The sequence below is a fragment of the Suillus paluster genome (genome assembly GCF_016628075.1).
Source record: "Suillus paluster strain FC165 chromosome Unknown EDB91scaffold_10, whole genome shotgun sequence".
NCBI classification, from domain to species: Eukaryota; Fungi; Basidiomycota; class Agaricomycetes; order Boletales; family Suillaceae; genus Suillus; species Suillus paluster.
In genome coordinates this window covers 710966-733941 of record NW_024537570.1, presented here as the reverse complement: position 1 = coordinate 733941, position 22976 = coordinate 710966, and the positions used below count along the sequence as shown (strand labels likewise).

Below are 22976 nucleotides of genomic sequence, written 5' to 3'. Positions count from 1 at the left end.
CATGCCATAATATTGCCAGACAATGAATGGCAGAACACTCTCATGGAAAGAAGTATGAACCCTGGAAAATTGGGGATAAGGTTTGGCTCTCCACTGCACACCTCATGACTCATCTACCATCAAAGAAGCTTGCTCCGAAGCGATATGGCCCCTTCCCTATCACCGCCAGTCCTTTCCCCTATCACTTTCAAACTCCATCTTCCAGAACAATGGAAGGTTCACCCCACATTCCATGCTTCTGAGTTATTGTCCTATTGGGAAACTGAAATCCATGGTCCAAACTTTCCCTGAACCACCACCTGTGTCATATACCTGATCCAACCACTCCAACAACATTAATATCTGCTCTGCTGTGGGGAATTCCCCCACTGTAGGCATAAAACCCCATCCTTTCCGCATTGTCTCACATCAGTTCCACATATTCCGCATGTTCCACGTTTCCTGCACATCATCTGATGGGTTCTGCATTCCCACACATCCTTTGGAACCCGCCTGCACTATCCGATATTCCCACACATTGTCGGACGACCTTCGCATGTCCTGTTCCTGTCCTTCCAGGTCCATTGGTATGCTGTATCTCTGTTCCCGCTGCTTCTAACATTATCCAGATCACACTGACACATGCCCTTATGGCACAGACCCCTATTCCAGAGTATTGCGCCCTTGTGCACTGCCTGCCTTCACTTCTGCTTCCTGAGAACTTACTACCTGTATCTCAGTGTTCCTTGAAAATAATCTTCCCTTTAAGTAGTGGTACTCAGGGCTTGGGTGTTTTTTATTGAACCCCATCTTTTACCTTCCCACTTTTCCTTCACCTTACTAGAGGACCGCTTTGACTTATGCCCACTATCAATCTAACCTTGTGATATACTTCCTTCGACTTGACCTGCGAGTTCCGACGAATCAGTACGTTCCACACTTTATCTGTTCAAGTTCCATTTCATTCCTTTCCATTCCACTTGAGTTCTGCTTGGGTTCCACTTGTTCCGCCTGTTCCGCTTGAGTTCTGCTTGTTCTGCTTGTTCTGCATTTTTGCGGATCCTCATCCTACCTGTGGTAGGGTTGATTAGGGTTGTTTAGACAGAGACTAGTACTCCCCAGTAGCAATCCCCTTAAGGGTCGAATGCACTTGTTCTCAAGTGAGGCAGCAGGCAGCAAAGACCAAACTGTGTAGTAGATCAATTTATCGCTGCTGCACTTGTTGTACCCACACCACCTGACCTCATACTTTCCCCACTTTCCTACCACCTCCACTCCGTCCGCCCTCTGCCCAACCCAGTTGGCTCCCACATCTGCTCCTATGGTTCCGCTCAACTGCCTCATTGGTTACCTTCTGCATCGTTTCCACTCCACTGGATTCCCTTTCCCCATTTAGGTATATACTTTCTTCATTGACACATAGTACTTACTTCCCGGATCACTGGTACTTTCCATAACCACTCGACTAACTGATCCGACATGTACATATTGATATCCGCTCCGACTTATGTTTTTCACCTGTGTTCACTTACAAATTGTATACTCAGTACATAGCCTCATACCAAGGACTACTAGTCACTGCCTCCTACATAGAAGTATATAAAAACATACTATGTACTTAGCTACTCCTCAGTCTTAATATTACTTGTCTTCCCGCAGTCTCTACTAGTGGGAATTCTCTGTAGGACTTTGCTCCCTCTCCAGACACAAGTTTACCTTGTTGTCACCTCCAACCCTCCACTCCGACTTAGAGCCGCGCTCTAAGTATTTGCTCTTACTTCTCCTACCTGTCATATACCTGATCTGACCACTCCGGTATCAATATCCGCTCCACTTTCCAACCACCTCCACTCCATCCATCCTCCACTTCATCCAATCATCGTCCACATCTGCTCCTACGCTTCTGTTCAACCACCCAACCAGTCCCCTTCTATAATGTCTCCATTCAACTGGAACCTCTTTCCCCTTTTAGACACATACTTTCCCCTTCAGTACATAGACCCTTACTTCCGGATCACTGGTAACTCTTCTTACCACTCGATCACTGATCCGACGCGTACATATTGATATCTACTCCAACTTATGTCTTCGCCTGTGTAAGTACTTACAAATTATATCCTTGGTACATAGCTTTACAACATAGTTCTCCTAATCACTGCCTCACACTTAGAAGTATATAACATATCCTGTACTTGGATATTTTCCTCAGTCTTAATATTACTTGTCTTCTTGCAGTTTCTACTTGTGAGAATTCTCAGTAGGACCTTGCCTCCTCCGGACACAAGTTTCATCTTGTTGTCACCTCTGACTTTCCGCCCCGACTCAGAGCTGTGCTCTAAGTCTTCCCCCTTACTTCTCCTCCTCTATCAATAATCCCCCTTTGCTCCTATCCACCCTCTGCACTATCCTCTGCCTTCTCCGCTCCATTCCTAGTCGGCCCACTGCTAGTAGCAATTACCTCCCGACCCTCAAAGCAGACCAAAGTGGTCCACTCGTCCTATCATTGGATAACATCATACCCGCTCCAAATTTGGGGCATGTACTCAGCTAAGGGCGCAGTGCAAGAGCTGAAGCCAAGCCCCAACCCCTCCGCTTCTTGAGCCCAGCACAGTACCTAACACTACCCAACCAAACCCAATTCCCTTACTCCTCTCCATCCCAACACACTTCCCCTGCTTCCCCACTCCACTTCTAGTCAGATTGCCACTAGTAGCATTTACCTCCCGACCCACAAAGCAGACCAAAGCAGTCTGCCTGTCCTATTGTTGGACATTGTTGGACCCACTCCAAATTTGGGGCACATACTCGGCTAAGGGCACAGTACAAGAGCTGAAGCCAAGCCCTGACCCCTCTGCTTCTCTGTCCGAGCACGGTCTCTAACAACCTGACATAATTAACAGTGAAGAAGAATATGAAGTGGACACCATCCTGGCTCACAAAGGACAAAAAGGGAGACACCACTACCTCATGTCATGGAAAGGTTACTCATCCGCAGACAACACATGGCTTCCAGAAGATGCCTTAGAAAACGCCCCTAAAGTCCTGAAAACCTATAAGAAGTGGCTCAAACTCTCCCAAATCCTCATCCCAGAAAATCACTAAAGCATCATGTCTACTTCCTCCAGCTCCTCTCCACGTTCTTTGATGCCACCCTCGTCAGCCTCCAACACACGCTTGAACTTGAAAAGATCTTTATCAACGGAAATGACCATATCTCTATGTACCTCCTTTCCATGTTCCGTGATACCCATTCCATAGAAGAAGACATCATCCCCAATGTCACAAATGTTGACACCACTACTCGCCTCCACTACCTCAACTGAAAGATTAGGAACACCATCCAGATTCTCTTCCCTAAGACTTTCAGAGATGATGTAGCAGTTGCAATCCACACTGTCACTGAATGCCTTGCCACCACCACAAACACTCCACCTTCTCCTCACATCCTCCCAGTCTTACCACCAACCACTCCATCCCCTATAGAAGAACCATCCCCTCGTAAAGCCACTAAGATGAGCACTGGACAGAAACACCCTGCCAAGCAAACAACCATCATGACCATCGGTCTTACTCATCCTACCCCTTGATACCACAAAGACCATTGCTCACAGCCAGAAATCTGTACCCCTCCAACAGCAACCCCTGCAGTTCTTCCAATGACCCCTCCATCACCAACCCCTGTTCCTAAGGAAGAGACCCCTAGTCCTCCCTTCCACAATATCATTTGTCGCACATGCAAAGAACTCAGGCACCGTCATCAAAACTGCCCCTTTTACTGGTGCAGAATCTGCAGGAACCTTTCACCAGGACACCTCTCCCAATACTGTCCTTCTCTACAAGGAGAAACCATTAGTGCATTCCAAGGGATGACTAGCAACACTAAAGGATTTTACACCCATCTAGCCAAGTGGGAGGCACAAGAGGATGCAGCACAAGAAGAGGACTTACTCTCTTACAACAACATCAACATAGACCCCATCTACCTCAACAATGCAAGGCTTGACTAGGTTGCAGTTGGTGACTTCAACAATACAAAGGGGGTAATGTTACAATGGCACTATATTTTCTTTTCTCTTTCTTTTCTTACTTATTCATTGGGTCTCATGACTGCTTATCAATACATCCAACACATGAACACTTACTCATATGCTTACTCATTATGCTTACACAGATGATTACTCATACTAGTCCCTGATTGGTCGATCCAACATTGTACCACTTCTTGTCTCCTTTTCTGATTGGTTGACACTATCTTTCCATTCTCGCTTACCTTTCATGATAGGGTCATCTACCTACAGACCGGCCCTAAACCACTTTCTTGCTACCTATATATACCACACCCCCTGTACTTGTATTCCTTAACTTGAATCTACTAGGTTCTCCCTGATAACTCGAGTTCACCAATCTAGCTGCCTCTCAGCAGACTAGCCTTGATATCTGATCTAGTGAGCCCTTGACACTTGACTAGCCTGAACCCTTGATCTAGCGGACCATGACATCCGACTAGCTGAAACTTGCGATATGCCTTAGTCTTTATCATCCTTTATTGGATCACTAAGGAAGAACTATCCTAGTTGTCACAGCGACACTGGATACATTGCTCCTGTAAAACAAGGTCGCAGATCTGGCATCAATGTTACATGGCTTCTGCAGGAACTTAGTGACGAAGATGATGATGACGGTGATCTTCTGGCTCCATCCACAATGGCAGCATTGGTCGATCCATGAAAACCTTGGCTTCAAGACTTTAACTATTACAGTGGCTCAAAAAACTGTCCACATGTTTTCACATTTTTCACTATCTATGATATTGTGTGAGAATATACAGACACATCAAGGACATGCTGGTACCATATTGTAGTACTACTTCAGGGCTTCCAATTGAGCCCTATGGCGTGGGAATTGGTCGAGATATGGTGGAGATATGAGGCTTACAAAATGATGACTCATGCGGACAGTTTTTTGACTCAAGTATTTTACAGTGATAATCAGGTATTCTAGTACATTGTGTGACCTCCCTTGGCTTTAATTACTGCCTCTATCCTTCTAGGCATACTCTTAAAACTATATCTAACTATATAAACCAGAATGTCTCATGTGTCATGGTCATAATTACCATGAAAGCCGTCTCCTCTACTCAAAGGGATAATATCTTCTCTTTGTCCTATGCTGGCCTCTCTGCTCATCAAATTTCCTCTAGAACTGAAGTATGCAAGTCTACTGCAGCCAAGTGTATCAAAGAAAGCCACCTGGACAAGGAAAACTCTTGTGGAGGACGTCCACCTCTGCTAATAAGGGGGCTATCATCCAACATATCACTATAGGAAAGGCTAATAATGCCCTCCAAGCCACCCATTATACCAATTCCACCATCACCACCACTGTCTCTTCACAAACTGTGAGGAATGTTCTCAAGGCAGCTCATCTCAAGGCAGTAACAAAGAAGAAATGCCTCTTATCTCTATTAAACATAGGCTGAAAAGACTACCTTTGGCTTGGCCCATCAAAACTGGACTGTAGAGGACTGGAAGCATGTTATATGTTCAGATGAGACAAAAATCAATAGGATTGGGTCAGATGGGAAGGTATATGTATGGAAAAAGAAGAGGGATTTTCTAACAGACAGAGAGGTTAGTGAGGCTGTCAGATTTGGAGGAGGTTCTCTAATGGTATGGGGCTGTATGAGATGGAATGGTGTGGGTATGCCCGCTGAAGTTGAGGGGAGGATGGATGCTGAGCAGTATGTGGACATTCTAAATGACCACTTGCTGCCTAGCATAGCTGACTCAGGGATTGATGAAGAAGACATCATTTTCCAACAGGATAATGATCCCAAGCACACATCTAGGAGAGCCAGACAATGGTTTAAAGAACATAATATCAATGTTCTTGACTGACCAGCACAGTCCCATGATGTCAATGTCATTGAACATCTCTGGGGAATACTCAAGAAGATGCTTCAAGCCTATGAAACCCCCCCTAAAGGAGTATAGGAGCTATGGGAGAGAGTAGCAGTGGAATGGGCAAGGATTACAGCAGAATATTGCCAGAAATTGATTGAGAGTATGCCTAGAAGGATAGAGGCAGTAATTAAAGCCAAGGGAGGTCACACAATGTACTAGAATACCTGATTATCACTGTAAAATACTTGAGTCAAAAAACTGTCCGCATGAGTCATCATTTTGTAAGCCTCATATCTCCACCATATCTCGACCAATTCCCACGCCATAGGGCTCAATTGGAAGCCCTGAAGTAGTACTACAATATGGTACCAGCATGTCCTTGATGTGTTTGTACATTCTCACACAATATCATAGATAGTGAAAAATGTGAAAACATGCGGACAGTTTTTTGAGCCACTGTATGTTAACACATTTGACCAGCTCACCGACAACCAGACAATTGTACAGTGGTGGGGAGTAAGTCATTCTTAAATCCTGATTCAATTACTGGACAACAATATTGAATTTATTGGAAGTTGAATGCAACTAGGTATGGGCCAGTCTGGACAGCAATCGCTTGTGACTTCTTAGCAATCATGGCCTCATCTGTCTCAAGTGAGCAAGGATTTTCATCAGCAGCATTAACAATTACAAAGTGCCATAACCATCTCAAGGGGGATGTCATTGTGGCATTGCAAGTTATGAAATGTCTTCTCCATTGCGACCTGGTTTTTTGTGAGTCAGGACCATCATCATTAACTGAAGATCCTGCAGATGATGAAGACAAGGTTCTTGATGGGGGGGCAGATGAGTTGAGTGAAGAAAGTGTCGAAATTGTTCAAAATTAAGCTATATACTTCATTATACATGTTTTACAAATATTAGTATGGACCATTTACAACTTCAGGCCCAGGCTTCAGCCCAGCCCAGCCCAGCCCAAGCCCAATGTCGGGGCTGAGCCATAATTTCACGAAGCCCATGCCCACTCAAGCCCTGGCCCATGTCTGTGTTGGAATCCAAAACGACTGAAGAGCAGGCACATGATGATGAGTAGAAGGTCCAAGCACAACAAGTAGAAGGTCTGAGCGCAGGGGCACGGACCAGGAACAAAGGATGAGTGACATCAGCCCTGAAGCTACAGATAATCTTTGTTTCATTCTAATATTCTAGATAAGAGAATCACTTACAGTATAAAGTTTAGCGTAACCACAAATGAGTGTCTCAGTTCTATTCCAGAGACTGAGACATGAGTTTCTATACCTTACAGTTATGTTAACCAAAGTTAACGAAATGTAGTAGTCTTACTTATTTAGGTACACATTTCGTCAATGCCAGTTCTATTCCAGAGACTGAGACTAGTCTTACTTATTTAGCCCTACCTCACTCTACCTCTGATCCCCAGAGCCTGGCTCGCACATCACTATGTAGTGGTGAGTTCTGGAGTGCATTGTGCATTCCAGATCAAGTGATAGTATTCACTGGTGTGGTGGGATATTACTAGGGCTTATTATTTAGTAACCAGGACAGGTACCTGACATAATTACTAATTATAAGGTTTAATGGTGTCACTTAGGTGAGATTTGAAATTGAATCACTTATCCTCCCCCAGAATAATCGCACCCTTGTTCCCTATCAGAGTAAACCACGCTCCTTCCTGTCCTGCTTTAGTGGCACCCACAGTGGCGGGTAGACCAGATGAACCCAAAATGCCTGCTTTCATAATACCTTTAGCGAGAACGCTAACCTGAATCTCCACACTGGACGTAAAATACGATGCGGCGCCGGTCACGTAACTTGAATGTGTCAAATCAACATTGAAAAAGTTTTTAGAAGAGGGGAAAGCATACCCAAGAATGATCTCTGCGAGCCTTTTATCTTCGCGCTGTGCTCCTTTGAACAAACCTGGGCGGAAGACGATGGTGTCCGCATACCCAATGCGTGCTATGCCTAGTTCAGTGAGACCTTTTGATCTGAAGGAAAGGAAGTCAGGGAGGGATTTGAGAAAGGGTGAAACATAGTGATGTTTGCGCACCTCGTATACAGGAAGGGAGACGAAGAATTAGCAGCCGAAGACTATATTCGCGTCAATTCACATAGCGTGCAACACAGGTTCGAAATGAACCCACAGAGAGATACACGACCCGCTGTTGATGTGTCGGATCATCTGATTTTGCGGCCTTGCAGGCGCTCACCACATGCCTGCGTTCACGCATGCATAAGATGGTTTCGAAGACCACAAGAAACTCTACTCACTCTCTGTCGATCTTCTCAAACATCTCTGCGCTCCCAGCCTTCGCGCGAGTCGTCCCAAGGGTTACGAACACGACATCCCACCTTCCGTCCTTTAGCCCCGCTGCATCCAAGTTTTCAAAGTCGATGGTTTTCTGTTCCAGCTTGCCCCTATTCGAAGGAAGGTCGGCTTCTGGTGTTACTCGTCGACCATATTCGCCAACTTTAGACCACTGGTTGCTTGTGAGAAGCTCACGAAGGAGATTTCTGCCGGTTGCGCCTGTTGCACCGAGAATGAGAGCAGTCTTGCTTGTTGACATGGTGTTGCAGAAGAAGGAGAACGGCGCGGAATCAGTAGATGCAGTGACGCGCACGCGCGGCAGCGCGGCGGCGCACTGCCCCCGCCGTCAAAAACTCTTTACTTATGTAAGTAGTTAAGACTGTCGTCCCTTAACCGTTTAGTACGCCAAAAGGCAGTGATGATGAAAGCTAGCGCTCACGCTTCATTATCGCGGACTGTATTTATGCTGATTATGGGAACTCAGGTAAGCTAACGGGCTTACAACTTTACATGCTTTTACTCGAGGTTGGGACTACAAATAGCTCTGGACGTTCTCAGATCTCATCATGACACTACTCACGCTCAATTGTTGGGTCGCGGGCGCTAACCCATATCATATCTTTTCAAGTCGAGATTGACAGGACGGAAACTATTAGTGATCTGAAGGAGGTTATCAAGGTGGAGGTGAAACACGGCTCTGATCCTTTTGATACCAAGTCTCTCGATATATGGAAGGGGGGAGAAATTCCTTGAACCAATCAAGGTACTGGGGTGGATGTCCGCGTTTTGCTACTCACCATGATTGCCACAGGCGGGAACCGGCTGTCTGGGATGCTAACACAGGTAAGCTGCTTCAACGACGACCGATGGGCCATCGGTCGTAGTCCTTTCTTGCGGGAGCCTTCTCGTCTTTATCTTCATAATTGCAGGTTAAGGACAACGGATTTGGTCATGTACTGGTATATCCGTCATGATAAACCAGACTCGCAGGGAGTACAAGTAACAAGATCTTAAGAGCATATTATCAGAACTCTGTTTCACGATACGATGGCATACCTATGACCTATGAGATAAATTGTGTACGGGTTTTTACCAGTGTATAGAAATTCTATCATGTAACTAGTTGCGGCGCTGATACGGCGGTTTACCTCGATCAGATATGGATCAGATTCAAACCTTCAAACCTTCATCTCATCCTCAAGCTCAAGAATAATGTCGTCCCTCGCGTTGGCAACTAACATACACACCGCCGAGTCAAATGACAGTCTCTCCCAGGTATGGAATATCATCGGCGAACTGCAAATCATCGTAAGTGCATAGGTATTCGCGTCCGTGTATATATAATAATATTCCCTCACTTCAGCTCGCACGTTCAATGCATGTGGTGACCGTATGTATATACCAATATATTAGAATGACATTTGATTGATGATGACCAGATTCCAGACCTCGAAACCCCGTACTCCCGAGCTAGTGTCCCCAACACGAACTACTTTGGCACCGAGTCCAAAGATCAGACCATCAGCGCCATCATTACTGAACGCCAACAGCAACGGAATGCAGTTTTGGACGAGATCTCAGGCCTAGAAACAGTCATGCACAGTATCGACAATCTTCGCCAGCAACTCGTCGAAAAGAAGGACAAGATCACCCAGTCCATGAATTTGCACAAGAGACTTGTATCGACTCTCTGGCGCTTGCCAACTGAAGTCCTATCCCAGATTTTTCATCATTGTCTCCCAACAATTCCAGCATTCAATGAAATCCAGCTGCCATCACAATTAGAAGCTCCCGTAATGTTGACTGCGGTATGCCGACGATGGAGGGAGGTTGCTGTGGACACACCCAGTTTGTGGTGCAAAATTCATGTGCCAATCGTCTCCAGAGACCATTGGGAGGGGCAAGCCTTCTGCTGTCACTCATGGCTCAAGCGGTCACGAGGTCTTCCATTATCGCTATCTCTTAAATGCGACGCAGATGACTCGACCAAGCTACGAGGCCTTCTTCAGCCTTACGTCGACCAAATATCGTCTCTCCATATCCATATCCATACCTTCCGAGACGCGGACGAACCTGATGTTTTGTTGGAAGACCTCACAGCACTTCAGGACCTGACCATAGTCGTTGAGGATCGTGACCTGGTATATGATATGCAATCTATCGATGAAGATTTTTCACAATCTATCTCACAACTGCCATTCACTCTGCGCAGTCTCAGGATAATCGGGTTGTACCTCGACCTCGATGTCATATCCTCTGTCAATCCCGTATGGGCCCACCTGACAGATGTCGAGATTGAGATACATGAACCGAGTGACTTCCCCCACTTGCTCCAGCTAGGTCCCAACATCTCCTCGTTGAAGGTTTACGTGGAATCCGACGAAGCAGGGGTCTTTGAGCCATTCACGCACACCAAACTTCAATCCTTACGCATCGGCTTTGGACACTCAGCCAGAAACATATTATCTCGCCTGCTCAATGTTCTAACACTCCCCAATCTGCGCATACTTCAAGTTAACGGTGTAGAAATGTGGCCTCATGAGTCGTTGAAGGCATTTTTGTCGCGGTCAAATTGTACACTGGAGACCCTGATTTTCTGCCCTCGAGTGAAGACGACAGAAGAGCAGCGAGCGGAATATGTTGCCCTCATCCCCTCACTCGAGATAGTGATGTTGAAATATGTTGACGGTGTGCTCACCGCTGTTAGCAGTGAGCAGTGACTTATTACATAGGACGGTGCACTGTACTGCACTGGCGCCCTGCGTACTAAGTACTCCCTATCTCACTGCTCATAGCGTATTGCAGAGTAAACTGAAATGTCAGAGGGCATTATTGCATTATGTTTCGTGATTGACAACATCTGATGACCGCAACAAATATGTAAACGAATATTGGACACTTACTGTCACAAAGTCCATTTCGTCTGGTTTCCAGATCTCTGTCCCTTTCAATGGGTCGCTAAATTAGACCATCGAAATCAGCCAAACCAGGCAGTTTATAGTTTGGTCCCTGTCGCGTTACTGTGCGAGATTGGCCAGGAGCCCTCTAGTTCGATTTCCTGTGATACCAAAATGAAGGTAAATCACACCCCATATGTTTGCCGTTGTAAGGTTCATTTCATTTTTCACATTCAGCTACAGAGGTGTTATGTAATCAAAGTACTGTCGGCGTCAACAAAGAAAATGATAAGTATTACAGGTTTTGCTGGGTTCGGTCACTGTGCAGCATCTACTAAAATCACGATCAATGGACATTGGAAACCGCTCACGAATCTCGTATTTGGATCATCACCTCCTCCGGAGTGATCGAGACTGATGGCGAGCCGATCTTCAAGATTGCTCATACCTACTTCCGTTCCTTCCCCTCACTCCATGACGTTCATCACGATCGACCATCAACAACTCACCCCCACCCATACACTCCCCCGTAGACCTTTCATCACCTCATATCCCCCTTATCGATCGCCATACCCTCAAAGAGCTCGATCTATCCTTCGTAATCCACAACTTCGTCAGTATTTATTTCAATTTATCTTCTAATATCTTATAGTTTCGCTAGGACATGATCTGCTATTCGACGCTGGTCTCCAGTTTCGTCCCACCTCTAGTCGACAGAAACGCGATCTTTCTGACAAATATTGGCGCATCGTGGCACAAGAATTCGAAACAGGCTGCACCTGCGTTTCCTTTGACCTTCAATGGAAGCCCCACGACCTTCTCTGCGTCTGCTCCAAGGGCCCCATGCCTGAAGTACCCAGCCTTACTTGATACTCCGCTCGCCGTGCTCTCACCCTTCGCATGCCCTCTCGTATCCGTCCCCTCCTCACAGAACTCCTGGAAGTTTTTCTGTTTGTCATCCAGCCACTTACCAATATCCCTGGCACATACGCCAATCCTGCCACTCTCCAGACTCAATCGAGCAACACGCTGCTCAAGCCGCTCATCTTAGATCTCTATTTGATCCGGAACTGATACAGCAAGAGCTACGCCACGAACTCTTCGATCCTTCAGGTCTTTTTATCGACGTCGGCCAAACCCTCAAAAGCCATTGTGCCCCCATGCGCGATCGCGCCGTCGACGCCATGGTCGAAGCAGCCAAGGCTTGCGCCCCTGGATGCAGTAGCAGTAAAGCGGACGCGGTCAAGGCCATTCGCGTGTGCCTAGATATCTTGGAACTCATGAAACTGGCAAGTCACTCCCAATCGTCCTAACCGTACTCTCATGTCTTTTCTACTTTAGGATATTGCAAACCCCAATTATAAACCCTCCGCCCTTTCCTCATAGAAACCGCGGGCCAGTATGAGCTCAAGGCCTTCAATGACCGAAAGGGGGCAGGTGCCTCACTAGACCTCACCCGGAAATGGATACAAACAGTACCCCACCACCTCATGTCCTCCCATACCATTCCCCATCCGTCTCTTCCTTCCAGCTCCATAATTTATCGTCAACTTCCCCAAACGCAACAAATTTATCTGAGCGTGCTGAAGGCTCTCACGGACCTCGTTTTTGATCCACCTTGCGGCCCATCTCACGCTTCATCCCTACCACGCGTGACGAAATCTAACATACCATATCTCCCTTTATACCCCGAAACAACTTACCTTGACGGCGCTCGTCTTCTCGCTCTCTCTGGAGAAGCTGCGGACGCCACTGCTATCTATATGTTCCTTCTTCTATTCCGCCAACTCGTGTTCTCAGACCCTTGCGATCCAACCTTTAAAGTCAGCGAACCCCAACTCGCATCGCTCAAGAAGGAAATAAGAGACATCTCTTCCTCCCATCTCGGCCATTGTTTTAATCAAGGGTTCGACCCTGACAACGAGAAATGGGCCAAGATCAGACAGGACATCGTTTTGCAGATTGCCATGCGCGCAAAAGAGGCTCGAACGTCCACACGGCTTGATGGGGTATCGCAGTCCCTAGCTTCCGCACCAGAGGAGCGCATGCTCAAACTAGCCGAACGTTGGTCAGACCCGAACATGCGTCCAAACTCGCCGCTGAGCAAAATGCTGCACAATAGGATCCGCGACGTCGTTTTAAATCAGGTCGTCGCTCTCACTTTTCCATCTCGAGACTCGGTCATGAGCCTCGGCAAGTCTTTCGATACGCTTACGCCTCCGCCTTCTACGTTGGCGTCGGGTATGGAGCCTCTTACTGATGAGATCCGGTTGCTATCAGAGCGACTGTCGCGGTTGGCGCATGTCCATCTAGGCGTGTATCTTCCCTTGTACGAGCAGGAAGATTTTTCGTCTTCGATCTTTTCGAATGCATAGCTGATTCGATTTGTTGTTGTACCCCTACCACTCATCATCATCATCATCGTTGTTCTCGTTTTTCACTTTTGATTCTCTAGGCATTTGGACTTTTTTGACTTTCATACATGAACCCCGACGAAGCTGATGAAAACAAGCAGTTGTCATATTACCTTTACAATAGCATACCCCCGTTCGCGTTTATGCCAGGGTAATCGAGGATTGACAATGACATGTACTTTTTGATTTGATTCGATTGGATGTTAGACGACTTTCCTGCGTTTTTGGGGATTGGGATTGCTTTCTCCATTCAAAGCAAATCGTGCGGGGAGGCTTCTGTCCCCCAGAACTAGTACTTTCCCCACTCGCAGGAAACGGACACGATCGACTCTTTTAGACTGCTTCTCTTTTGCTTGTGTTTTATGGCTTTCTTTACTGCGCGGTTTCCCCCGCTCGGTGCGATCTCCTCATAATGGGTGTTCATCAGTAATTCCTATTTCTCGGCTGAATCGAGATGTTGCTGGATCATGGGTGAGTTACTGCGTGCGTGGTGGGTGGGACGTACGGGTGTTTGGGAGTCTGTCACTGTTCTTTGCCTGCTGACGGATCGTTTGGAGGTTATTTCAGTGGGTTTGGGGTGGGATGTTGATGAGTGGTGGGCAGGTGAGGGGTTGGGTTTGGTTGAACATATTGACAGGTGTTCGCATGATCTTTTGACGAGGTCTTTGCCTGTTCTGGAGCGTTTTCGATTTCTGGGGTTTCTTTGGATTTGCCTTTGCTGGTGGTTGATTGCGTTTGTCCTCCTTCGCTTGAATATGCATCTTCTGGTGTGTCAGACAGGGACTCGGATTCTGAATTAGTGAGAGCGCGAGTTTGAGAGAGGGTGTGCTGGGCTTTGCGGAGCATTCCTAGGGGTAGAGATGATAGATCTAGACACGAGGATAATTCAGTTCCTCTGAGACGAGCTCGGATGTGAGGATCGAACACATACTGTCCTCGAGAGACCGCTTGTGGAAAACGCATGAGTTAGTATACCTGCATCATCGACGAAGAAAAGGAGAGCAAACCAGTTCTCGGGAAGGTTTTGCGGATGGAATGACATCAACATCATCGTCTTTATCTGTATCCGTTTCTTCTTCTGCTAGAGCTTCAGTATCTTCATCTTCTGCGTCCACCCACTTTACCACCCGAGGCGCGTCCGCATCCTCATCCGTATCGTCCTCATTGTTGTGGGCATCACCGACGCTCTCGTCAGAAACGTTCTCTGAGCTATCTCACTCAGATTCCGCTTCAGACTCGGATGCTGGATGATGGCAGTTTTCTGCGCCTACACCGCAAGTTTAGGTTGGGGTTGGATGCGTCGGAAGGCTGGTTTTGGTGGTGCTGGGCGGGTGTGGTGTTGGGGGCGGTGGTTATGGTGGTTATGGAAATTTGTGGGTGGATGCTAGTGGTGTGGGGCATGTGTAGGACTCTGAACGTTGGGTAACTCGAAGGTGATGCTGCAGTTAAGCGCTATGGCCTATGGGCGCCTGATGCATGAGCGCTGTGGGAATTTCGGAAAAGCGCCCCGTTCCCGATTCAACTACTGCAAGGCTGACGGTTCAACTCGATTCATCAGTTCAAGTTATACGCTTACAGCCAGATTCTGATTATCACTGATGTTTTATCATGGTATAGACTGTTGGTAATGATGCCAGTGATAATCAGAATTTATTGCTAGCACCAACTTGCAAGTACCAATTTGCAAGTGTTCAAACTTCTAACGAGTTACGTCCTGACTGTCTGGTCATTCGACTCACTTCAGATCCATATTTTACAGGTCAATCATGTCAGACCCCCTTACGTGGCCCTTGGTTGAGAGGTGTCATCACTCGTCTGAACCGAACCAACCAACATCACCACCACAGCCATATCTAAGTACCGAGTCCTTCGCACCAGAAGGGCTGCAATTGTCACAGCAAGAGAGGGAAATTGACGTTGGTACTGATCCTTAGACATGGACCCGAAATATTGCAACATGAACGCCGTGTAACCGAGACATGATTAAGTAGCCTCGGAGATCCTGTCCTCGGTTTAGCTTACGATACGTCTGAAAGTGAGTCGTAGTTCAAGTTTCTCATTTAAACTGTACTGATTGAAGCCAGGATATCATTGTCCTCCTGGATTTAACCCCTCGCTCCTGGAAAGGCCAAACCTGCAAGGAGATATAAGCCCTCGTGACTGTCTGATGAGGCCCGACAACTATACTACTTCGCTTTGCGTTTGGTGTTTCTTTTTGTTTTACCGATATCCACCACATCGTCCATTCACTTTTGGAGAGGCTTTCCTGCTGAATTTAGAATTCGAAACGAACCGACCCGTGGCTCGAACGCAAACCTTCAACGGTTAGACAAGCTAATCTGCAGAGGGAAGTTTTACTTGTAATACTACTCTTGCCACACCGCCGCTCCATCGGGAGGCAGAGGTTTGACACCAGGAGACATTATCTCGCCCCATACCATGCACCCAGCACTGTGTCCCGCAAATCCAAATAGTCGTGGCTTTGCTGAACGCTATGTAGAACGTGCAGAGAGTATCAAGGGAAAGTGGTTGAGATTGACGCGTATGAAATTCCGAATACGGTCGATCCTTCATGATCAGTGGAAACTCAGGTAAGCTAACGGGCTTACAACTTACATGCTTTTACTCAGGAGGTTGGGACTACCAACAGCTCTGGACGTTCTCAGATCTCATCATGACACTACTCATGCTCGATTATTGGGTCGTGGGCGCTAACCCACGCTATATCTTTTCAAGTCGAGATTGACAGGACGGAAACTATTAGCGGTCTGAAGGAGGTTATCAAGGTGGAGGTGAAGCACAACTCTGATTTTTTTTTGATGCCAAGTTTGTCGATATATGGAAGGGGGGAGAAATTCCTTGAACCGGTACTGGGGTGGGTGTCCGCGTTCAACTACTCACCATGATTGCCACAGGCGGGAACCGGCTGTCTGGGATGCTAACACAGGTAAATTGCTTCAACGACGACCGATGGGTCGTAGTCGTCTCTTGCGGGAGCCCTCTCGTCTTCATCTTCGTAATTGCAGGTTAAGGATAACGGATTTGTACTGGTATATCCGCCACGATAAACCAGACTCGCAGGGAGCACAAGTAACAAGATCTTAATAGCATATTATCAGAACTCTGTTTCACGATACGATGGCATACCTATGTATGACCTGTGAGATAAATTGTGTACGGGTTTTTACCAGTGTATAGAAAATCTATTATGTAACTAGTTGCGGCGCTGTTACGGCGGTTTACCTTGATCAGATATGGATCAGATTCAAACCTCCAAAAATTCATCTCATCTTCAAGCTCAAAAATAATGTCGTCCCTCGCGTTAGCAACTAACATGCATACAGCCGAGTCAAATGTCAATCTCTCCCAGGTATGGAATATCATCGACGAACTGCAAATCATCGTAAGTGCATAGGTATTCGCGTCCGTGTATATATAATAATATTCCCTCACTTCAGCTCGCACGTTCAATGCATGTGGTGACCGTATGTATATACCAATATATTGGAATGTCATTTGATTGATGATGACCAGATTCCAGACCTCGAAACCCCGTACTCCCGAGCTAGTTTCCCCAACACGAACTACTTTGGCACCGAGTCCAAAGATCAGACCATCAGCGCCATCATTACTGAACGCCAACAGCAACGGAATGCAGTTTTGGACGAGATCTCAGGCCTAGAAACAGTCATGCACAGTATCGACAATCTTCGCCAGCAACTCGTCGAAAAGAACGACAAGATCACCCAGTCCATGAATTTGCACAAGAGACTTGGATCGACTCTCTGGCGCTTGCCAACTGAAGTCCTATCCCAGATTTTTCATCTTTGTCTCCCAAAAATTCCGGCACTCGATGAAATCCAGCTGCCATCGCAGCTAGAAGCTCCCATGATGTTGACTGCGGTATGCCGACGATGGAGGGAGATTGCTGTGGACACACCCAGTTTGTGGTGCAACCTTCATGTGCCAATCGTCTCCAGAGACCATTGGGAGGGGCAAGCCTTCTGCTGTCACTCATGGCTCAAGCGGTCACGAGGTCTTCCATTATCGCTAGTTCTTAAATGCGACGCAGATGACTCGACCAAGCTACGAAGCCTTCTTCAGCCTTACGTCGACCAAATATCGTGTCTCTATATCCATATCTTCCCAGACGCGGACGAGCCTGATGTTTTGTTGGAAGACCTCACAGCACTTCAGGACCTGACCATAGTCATCGAGGATCTTGACATGACACATGATACACAATCTAGTATCGATGAAGCTTTTTCACAATCTATCTCACAACTGCCATTCACTATGCGCAGTCTCAGGGTAGCCGGGTTGTACCTCAACCCCGGTGTCACATCCTCTGTCAATCCCGTATGGGCCCACCTGACAAATGTCGAGATTGAGATATGTGAACCGAGTGCATTCCTCCACTTGCTCCAGCTAGGTCCCAACATCTCCTCGTTGAAAGTTCACGTGGCATTCGACCAAGCACATGCTCCTGAGCCATTCACGCACACCAAACTTCAATCCTTACGCATCGCCTTTGAATACTCAACCATAAACGCATTATTTGGCCTGTTCAATGTTCTAACACTCCCCAATCTGCGCACACTTGAAGTTAGCGGTGTAGAAATGTGGCCTCATGAGGGGTTGAAGGCATTTTTGTCGCAGTCAAATTGTACCCTGGAGACCCTGATTTTCGGCCCTCGAGTGAGGACGACAGAGGAGCAGCGAGCAGAATATGTTGCCCTCATCCCCTCACTCAAGATAGTGATGTTAGAATATGGAATCGTTCACGGTGTTGTAAGTTAGCTACAACGCGCGTAGCTAGAGGCAATGCGAGTGCGAAGGGGGTAGATAGACCGCTGAAGGAATGATAATGGTTAGTGTTAGCTTCAAAGGAGGGATGACGGATGCGAGAGATATCGTGAATCGGTAAACGAGAGTGACCGCATTATAGCGATGATAAGAGAAGATAATGAGACGGGTTCTTCGGGGCGTTCTTCTGGGGGATCTACTGTTCTATTCTGCTTCTTATTAGGAATGTACATGGGCTACTTATACTGTAGGATGAGGAAGGGTCGTCCTAGAATAGTTAAAGGCAAGGGCTCGGTGTACGGTCGGTGAAAGCGGTAGCTGAAGGGAGTGGCGTTGTATTTGATAGAGTAGCGAGAGAATGATATAAGAGTTGTTGACAGGGTGAAGACGGCGGTGTTACGAATGGAGGAACAGTAATGAAAGGAAGGGTTTAGCGAGCGATATGAATGAAAGAATAGTTACTAATAAAAGGGGTCGGGTATCGTGCTTGACAAACGGTCCGGCGTTGACGTGGTGGTTGCGGTGAGAGGAGTATCGGCATGTTCCGGCGATAAATGTTTGGTAATCCTTACAGGGTGCTCGCCACTGTTCACAGTGAGCAGTGACTTATTACATAGGACGGTGCACTGTACTGCACTGGCGCCCTGTGTACTAAGTACTCCCTATCTCACTGCTCATAGCGTATTGCAGAGTAAACTGAAATGTCAGAGGGCATCACTGCATTATGTCTCGTGTTTGACAACATCTGATGACCGCAACAAATATGTAAACGAATATTCGAAACCATCCACTGTTTAACATTAAAAAGAAAAGGGAATTACAGCTTCCAAAGCGGAAACTGGAAATACAGTGACCAGATGTATACAATAAGCCAAACCATAACCTAGAACAAAGTGGCAGCAACTTTTTGCCAGAAACCCACAGGCGGGTAGTACAGGCCTTCTGTCTCCTCCGGGGTGGGAATGCCCTAATACGATGCATCAGATCGAGCCCAAGAATATCCGCCAGGACACTTACTGTCACAAAGTCCATTTTGTCTGGTTTCCAGATCTCTTCCCTTTCATAAACTTCCAGCCAAAGTAAAGACTGAAGAACAGCAGAATGTTGATATCTGTGAAAGGTAATCTGATCAGGAGTGTTCATCAGTCAAGATTTCACGGAACAACAACACCAGTAAATTTGCACAATGCTTAATGTGCTTTTTCGTCACTTGTCACGAAAATCTTTGACATGCCGCTGATTAGTTGCGCTTAGTCACTTGTCACTATTTTTTTACAAGCACTTACAAGCGCAGTCAAGCAGTTAAGTAGTGAAAGCGAGAAAAGTGAAAGTACATTGTATACAATTGAATTAAGTAGTTACAAATGAGAAATAATACTAAGTTCCTCGCTGTGCTCGACAACTACCAGCGTGTAAGCCTAAGTGTCCTTGTGCACGCCCAGTGGGGAAGGCTGCAAAAACCTTGAAGACCCCTGACTTGACTACATCAGCAAAACAATTATTTGAGGTCCCCATATAGGCAGCATTGCACAGCATTGCACAGCACTACACAGCACTACACAGTGCTGTCCATATGGGGACATCCCTGCACATCCAATTAGGGTTTTGCTGATGTATGGATGGTGGGCAAGCAGGAGCAGAAATTGTCGCCGCTGATAAGCCTGTTGTCACCAAAGGCAAAAGTCAAAAGGGTAGAGCCAGACAGTTAGCAGCTGGTGCTAATGTTGAACATCCTGTGAGTGATGAAGACTTGGAGGAGGAGCTGGTAGCAGCAAAACCCCAGAGAAAAAAGGTCACCAAACCACTGGTGAGAGATGCGATCAAAGCATTAAACGCTGGCGTCATTATCAATGGATCAACAAAGGCACGTGACACAGATGTCCAGAAGATTGATATGTAAGTGTTTGTCTTAACATTAACTATGAAGCTCCTTTTGACTGAAACTGCCCTTTTTTTCTTCGATGTCGCGATAAATAATTCTGATACTGCAAGTCCCAAAAAAATTTCATTTGCTGGACATATCCTGGGGTGGATATCAACTGTTCCCACAATCGCCTCAAAGCCATCCTCCATGTCCAAGGCTGCCACGCACTCACGCAGTACTAGTACTGGTTCTGCTTTCTCTAAGCTCACAAGAGGGAGCACTATCAGCAGCAATGTTCCACCCCCATCCACACCCATCAGTATTCCTTATGCTGGGTCTACTTTCTTGAATCTGTATGCGTCTGACGCTGATGAGGACGAGGATGAGGAGCTGTTCACCAAACCTCTTTCTGGTTTCACAGGCAAAAAGGCTTTAACTGGGAGTCTGATCATATGGATATTCAAATTTGATGTAGTTCCAACCAAAACTGCAGATCACGTCCAAAGCTCTTGACAATTTTTTCCCTTGTGGTGCAACCTCAGAACCTGAGCAGCCTGATCCAATTGAGGATGCCAAGCACGCAGAAGTCCTCAGCAACATCCACAACCAAATTATCTTCATGAATTCGGGTATTGGCGACATCACCCCTCCTCCACAGCTTGCCTTCCTAGGGGACTATAAGTCCGATTCTGATGCCAGTCATGAGCTACAGGCTGCAGATTATGACTCCGACCTTGTACCTCCACCCCTTGCCCAAAAACCCACTTCCCACTCTGCCTTCCCAGTGGATTATGAGTTGCTGGCTGCGAGCCAGAAGCGGAAACTGTCACCTCTTCTGAGCGATGACGACTTATTGTCGCTGTCATCCGATGATGAAATTGTAGATGTCCAAATCATTCCAGTCTGACCTCCTTGTGCAGGTCCTCATGCAGCACAAGTGCGCCACATCTGGTGCTGTCAACCTGCAAGGAATGAACAACACATTTCTGGGACACTCGAAGGGTGCTCTCACTCTCGTTACAGCAGCGGCATGTATTTGTTTCCTTCTCATACAGCTGACTTACCCTGTGTTTTATATGGAACGTGCCATCAAACTTTTGCCAATGGGCAGATGCTTCTGAGTGACATCGACACCGCTGGCAATGGCTGTAACAACAAGACCCCGCTGGTGTTAGGTACCATGCTGGCTCAAGAAGTGGAGGGGTCGGGGCTTGGCTTCAGCTCTTGTACTGCGCCCTTAGCCGAGTATGTGCCCCAAATTTGGAGTGGGTCCGACGTTGTCCGACGATAGGACAAGTGGACCGCTTAGGTCTGCTTTGAGGGTCGGGAGGTAAGAGCTACTAGTGGTGGGCTGACTAGGAGCAGAGCGGAGGGGGCAGAGGATAATGCGGAGGGTGGAAAGGAGCAGGGGGAATACTTGATAGGGGTGGAGAGGTAAGGAGGAGACTTAGAGCACAGCTCTAAGTCGGAGTGGAGGGTCGGAGGTGACAACAAGATGAAACTTGTGTCTGGAGGAGGCAAGGTCCTACTGAGAATTCTCACAAGTAGAAACTGCAAGAAGACAAGTAATATTAAGACTGGGGAAAATATCTAAGTACAGGATATGTTATATACTTCTAAGTATGAGGCAGTGATCAGGATAACTATGTTGTAAAGCTATGTACCAAGGATATAATTTGTAAGTACTTACACAGGCAAAGACATAAGTCGGAGCAGATATCAATATGTACACATCGGATCAGTGATAGAGCAGCAAGAGGAATTACTGGTGATCCGGAAGTAAGGGTCTATGTACCGAAGGGGAAAGTATATATCTAAAAGGGGAAAGAGGTTCCAGTTGAATGGAGATGTTATGGAAGGGGACTGGTTGGGCGGTCGAGCGGAAGTGTAGGAGCGGAATGTGGTCTGTGATTGGACGGAGTGGAGGATGGATGGAGCAGAGGTGGTCGGAAAGTGGAGCAGATATTAATATCGGAGCGGTCAGATCAGGTATATGACAGCTGGACATTAATCCGTTGACGGGTAAAGAGAGTAGTGTTCCATTGGCATTTTCAGATGCCAATTGGGGCATGCAGACCAGGTCTTACATCACGTCTATCAGCTGCTTGCTAGACTTGGTCGTTTACTGAAACTCGGAGCTCGCACAGAACCTTGCCATGAAGAGGTGTGGCACATGGATGGAGGTGGATGATGAAACTGAGGATGAGCGAGCCCTCATTTTCTAGAGGTAATGTTCTTCGCTCTTGTTATCATCTACTACTACTATCTTGAAACTGACTACTACTACTAGTAGCTGGTACCTTGGTTGTTTTCTTGTTGCCACGCTGTCGCTGTCTTGTTGCCACGCTGTCGCTGTCTTGTTGCTGTCGCTGTCTTGTTGTCGCCATCTTGTCGGTGGTGCCTCTACTACTACTAATGTCATCATACCATTTGTTTTGTTTCATTTTTTGTTTCACACTTATTCTACTTACTACTGCTTATTTCTCTCGCTACCTACTTAATCGTCTTGTTTGGTTGAAATGCAGATGATTTTTCCTTGCAACAAGAGTGATCAAGCACAAATAAGTTGAAAATAAGAGCAAAAAAGGGGATATAAATTAAACCTATCATGATTGCAATGCAATACATTCTCAAACAAGTGCACAAAAAGTGCAAAAAAGTGCACAAAAGCTAAATACAAGAGGAAGGGATCTGCTTTTGAACTTGTGGAAGCTTGTGACAAGGAGATGTTATGGTTCTTGTGCACTCTTATGTGAGAAAATAAGTGATGAAAAAGGAAGGTAA

At 46.6% G+C, this 22976-nt stretch overlaps 8 protein-coding genes across 8 annotated transcripts; 5 read left to right on the top strand and 3 right to left on the bottom strand.

The window, feature by feature from the left end:
• Positions 1–6481: 6481 nt before the first annotated feature.
• On the top strand, positions 6482–6769 carry EDB91DRAFT_1048334 (uncharacterized protein; the record flags this gene model as incomplete). Its single annotated transcript, XM_041313391.1, has 1 exon — positions 6482–6769. A coding segment is annotated over one exon (288 nt), but the record flags the coding sequence as incomplete, so codon positions are not given.
• A 557-nt stretch (positions 6770–7326) lies between these two features.
• EDB91DRAFT_1334795 (uncharacterized protein) lies at positions 7327–8632 on the bottom strand. Its single transcript, XM_041325468.1, has 5 exons — positions 8175–8632; positions 8048–8120; positions 7954–7994; positions 7769–7891; positions 7327–7714 (listed from the first exon to the last, which is right to left on the bottom strand). Exons 1-5 carry the CDS (start codon positions 8468–8470, stop codon positions 7513–7515), a joined length of 735 nt encoding a protein of 244 aa, XP_041180503.1. The 5' UTR covers positions 8471–8632; the 3' UTR covers positions 7327–7512.
• Positions 8633–9390: 758 nt separating this feature from the next.
• EDB91DRAFT_51716 (uncharacterized protein) lies at positions 9391–11048 on the top strand. Its single transcript, XM_041327552.1, has 3 exons — positions 9391–9519; positions 9575–9601; positions 9658–11048. The coding sequence occupies exons 1-3, from the start codon at positions 9489–9491 to the stop codon at positions 10929–10931; spliced, it is 1332 nt and encodes a 443-aa protein (XP_041180502.1). The 5' UTR covers positions 9391–9488; the 3' UTR covers positions 10932–11048.
• A 732-nt stretch (positions 11049–11780) lies between these two features.
• Positions 11781–12360, bottom strand: EDB91DRAFT_1079632 (uncharacterized protein; the record flags this gene model as incomplete). The annotated part of the gene is made up of 2 exons (XM_041315153.1): positions 11781–12154; positions 12207–12360. The coding sequence occupies 2 exons, from the start codon at positions 12358–12360 to the stop codon at positions 11781–11783; spliced, it is 528 nt and encodes a 175-aa protein (XP_041180501.1).
• On the top strand, positions 12263–13767 carry EDB91DRAFT_51691 (uncharacterized protein). Its single transcript, XM_041327550.1, has 3 exons — positions 12263–12397; positions 12450–13501; positions 13564–13767. The coding sequence occupies exon 2, from the start codon at positions 12599–12601 to the stop codon at positions 13481–13483; it is 885 nt and encodes a 294-aa protein (XP_041180500.1). The 5' UTR covers positions 12263–12397; positions 12450–12598; the 3' UTR covers positions 13484–13501; positions 13564–13767.
• A 3045-nt stretch (positions 13768–16812) lies between these two features.
• EDB91DRAFT_1198466 (uncharacterized protein) lies at positions 16813–18098 on the top strand (the record flags this gene model as incomplete). Its single annotated transcript, XM_041320621.1, has 3 exons — positions 16813–16925; positions 16981–17007; positions 17057–18098. Coding segments are annotated over exons 1-3 (1164 nt in total), but the record flags the coding sequence as incomplete, so codon positions are not given.
• Positions 18099–18970: 872 nt separating this feature from the next.
• EDB91DRAFT_51653 (uncharacterized protein) lies at positions 18971–19468 on the bottom strand (the record flags this gene model as incomplete). Its single annotated transcript, XM_041327546.1, has 2 exons — positions 18971–19295; positions 19346–19468. Coding segments are annotated over 2 exons (207 nt in total), but the record flags the coding sequence as incomplete, so codon positions are not given.
• A 475-nt stretch (positions 19469–19943) lies between these two features.
• On the top strand, positions 19944–21099 carry EDB91DRAFT_1079628 (uncharacterized protein; the record flags this gene model as incomplete). The annotated part of the gene is made up of 3 exons (XM_041315152.1): positions 19944–20224; positions 20321–20690; positions 20746–21099. 3 exons carry the CDS (start codon positions 19944–19946, stop codon positions 21097–21099), a joined length of 1005 nt encoding a protein of 334 aa, XP_041180497.1.
• Between the last annotated feature and the right edge of the window lie 1877 nt (positions 21100–22976).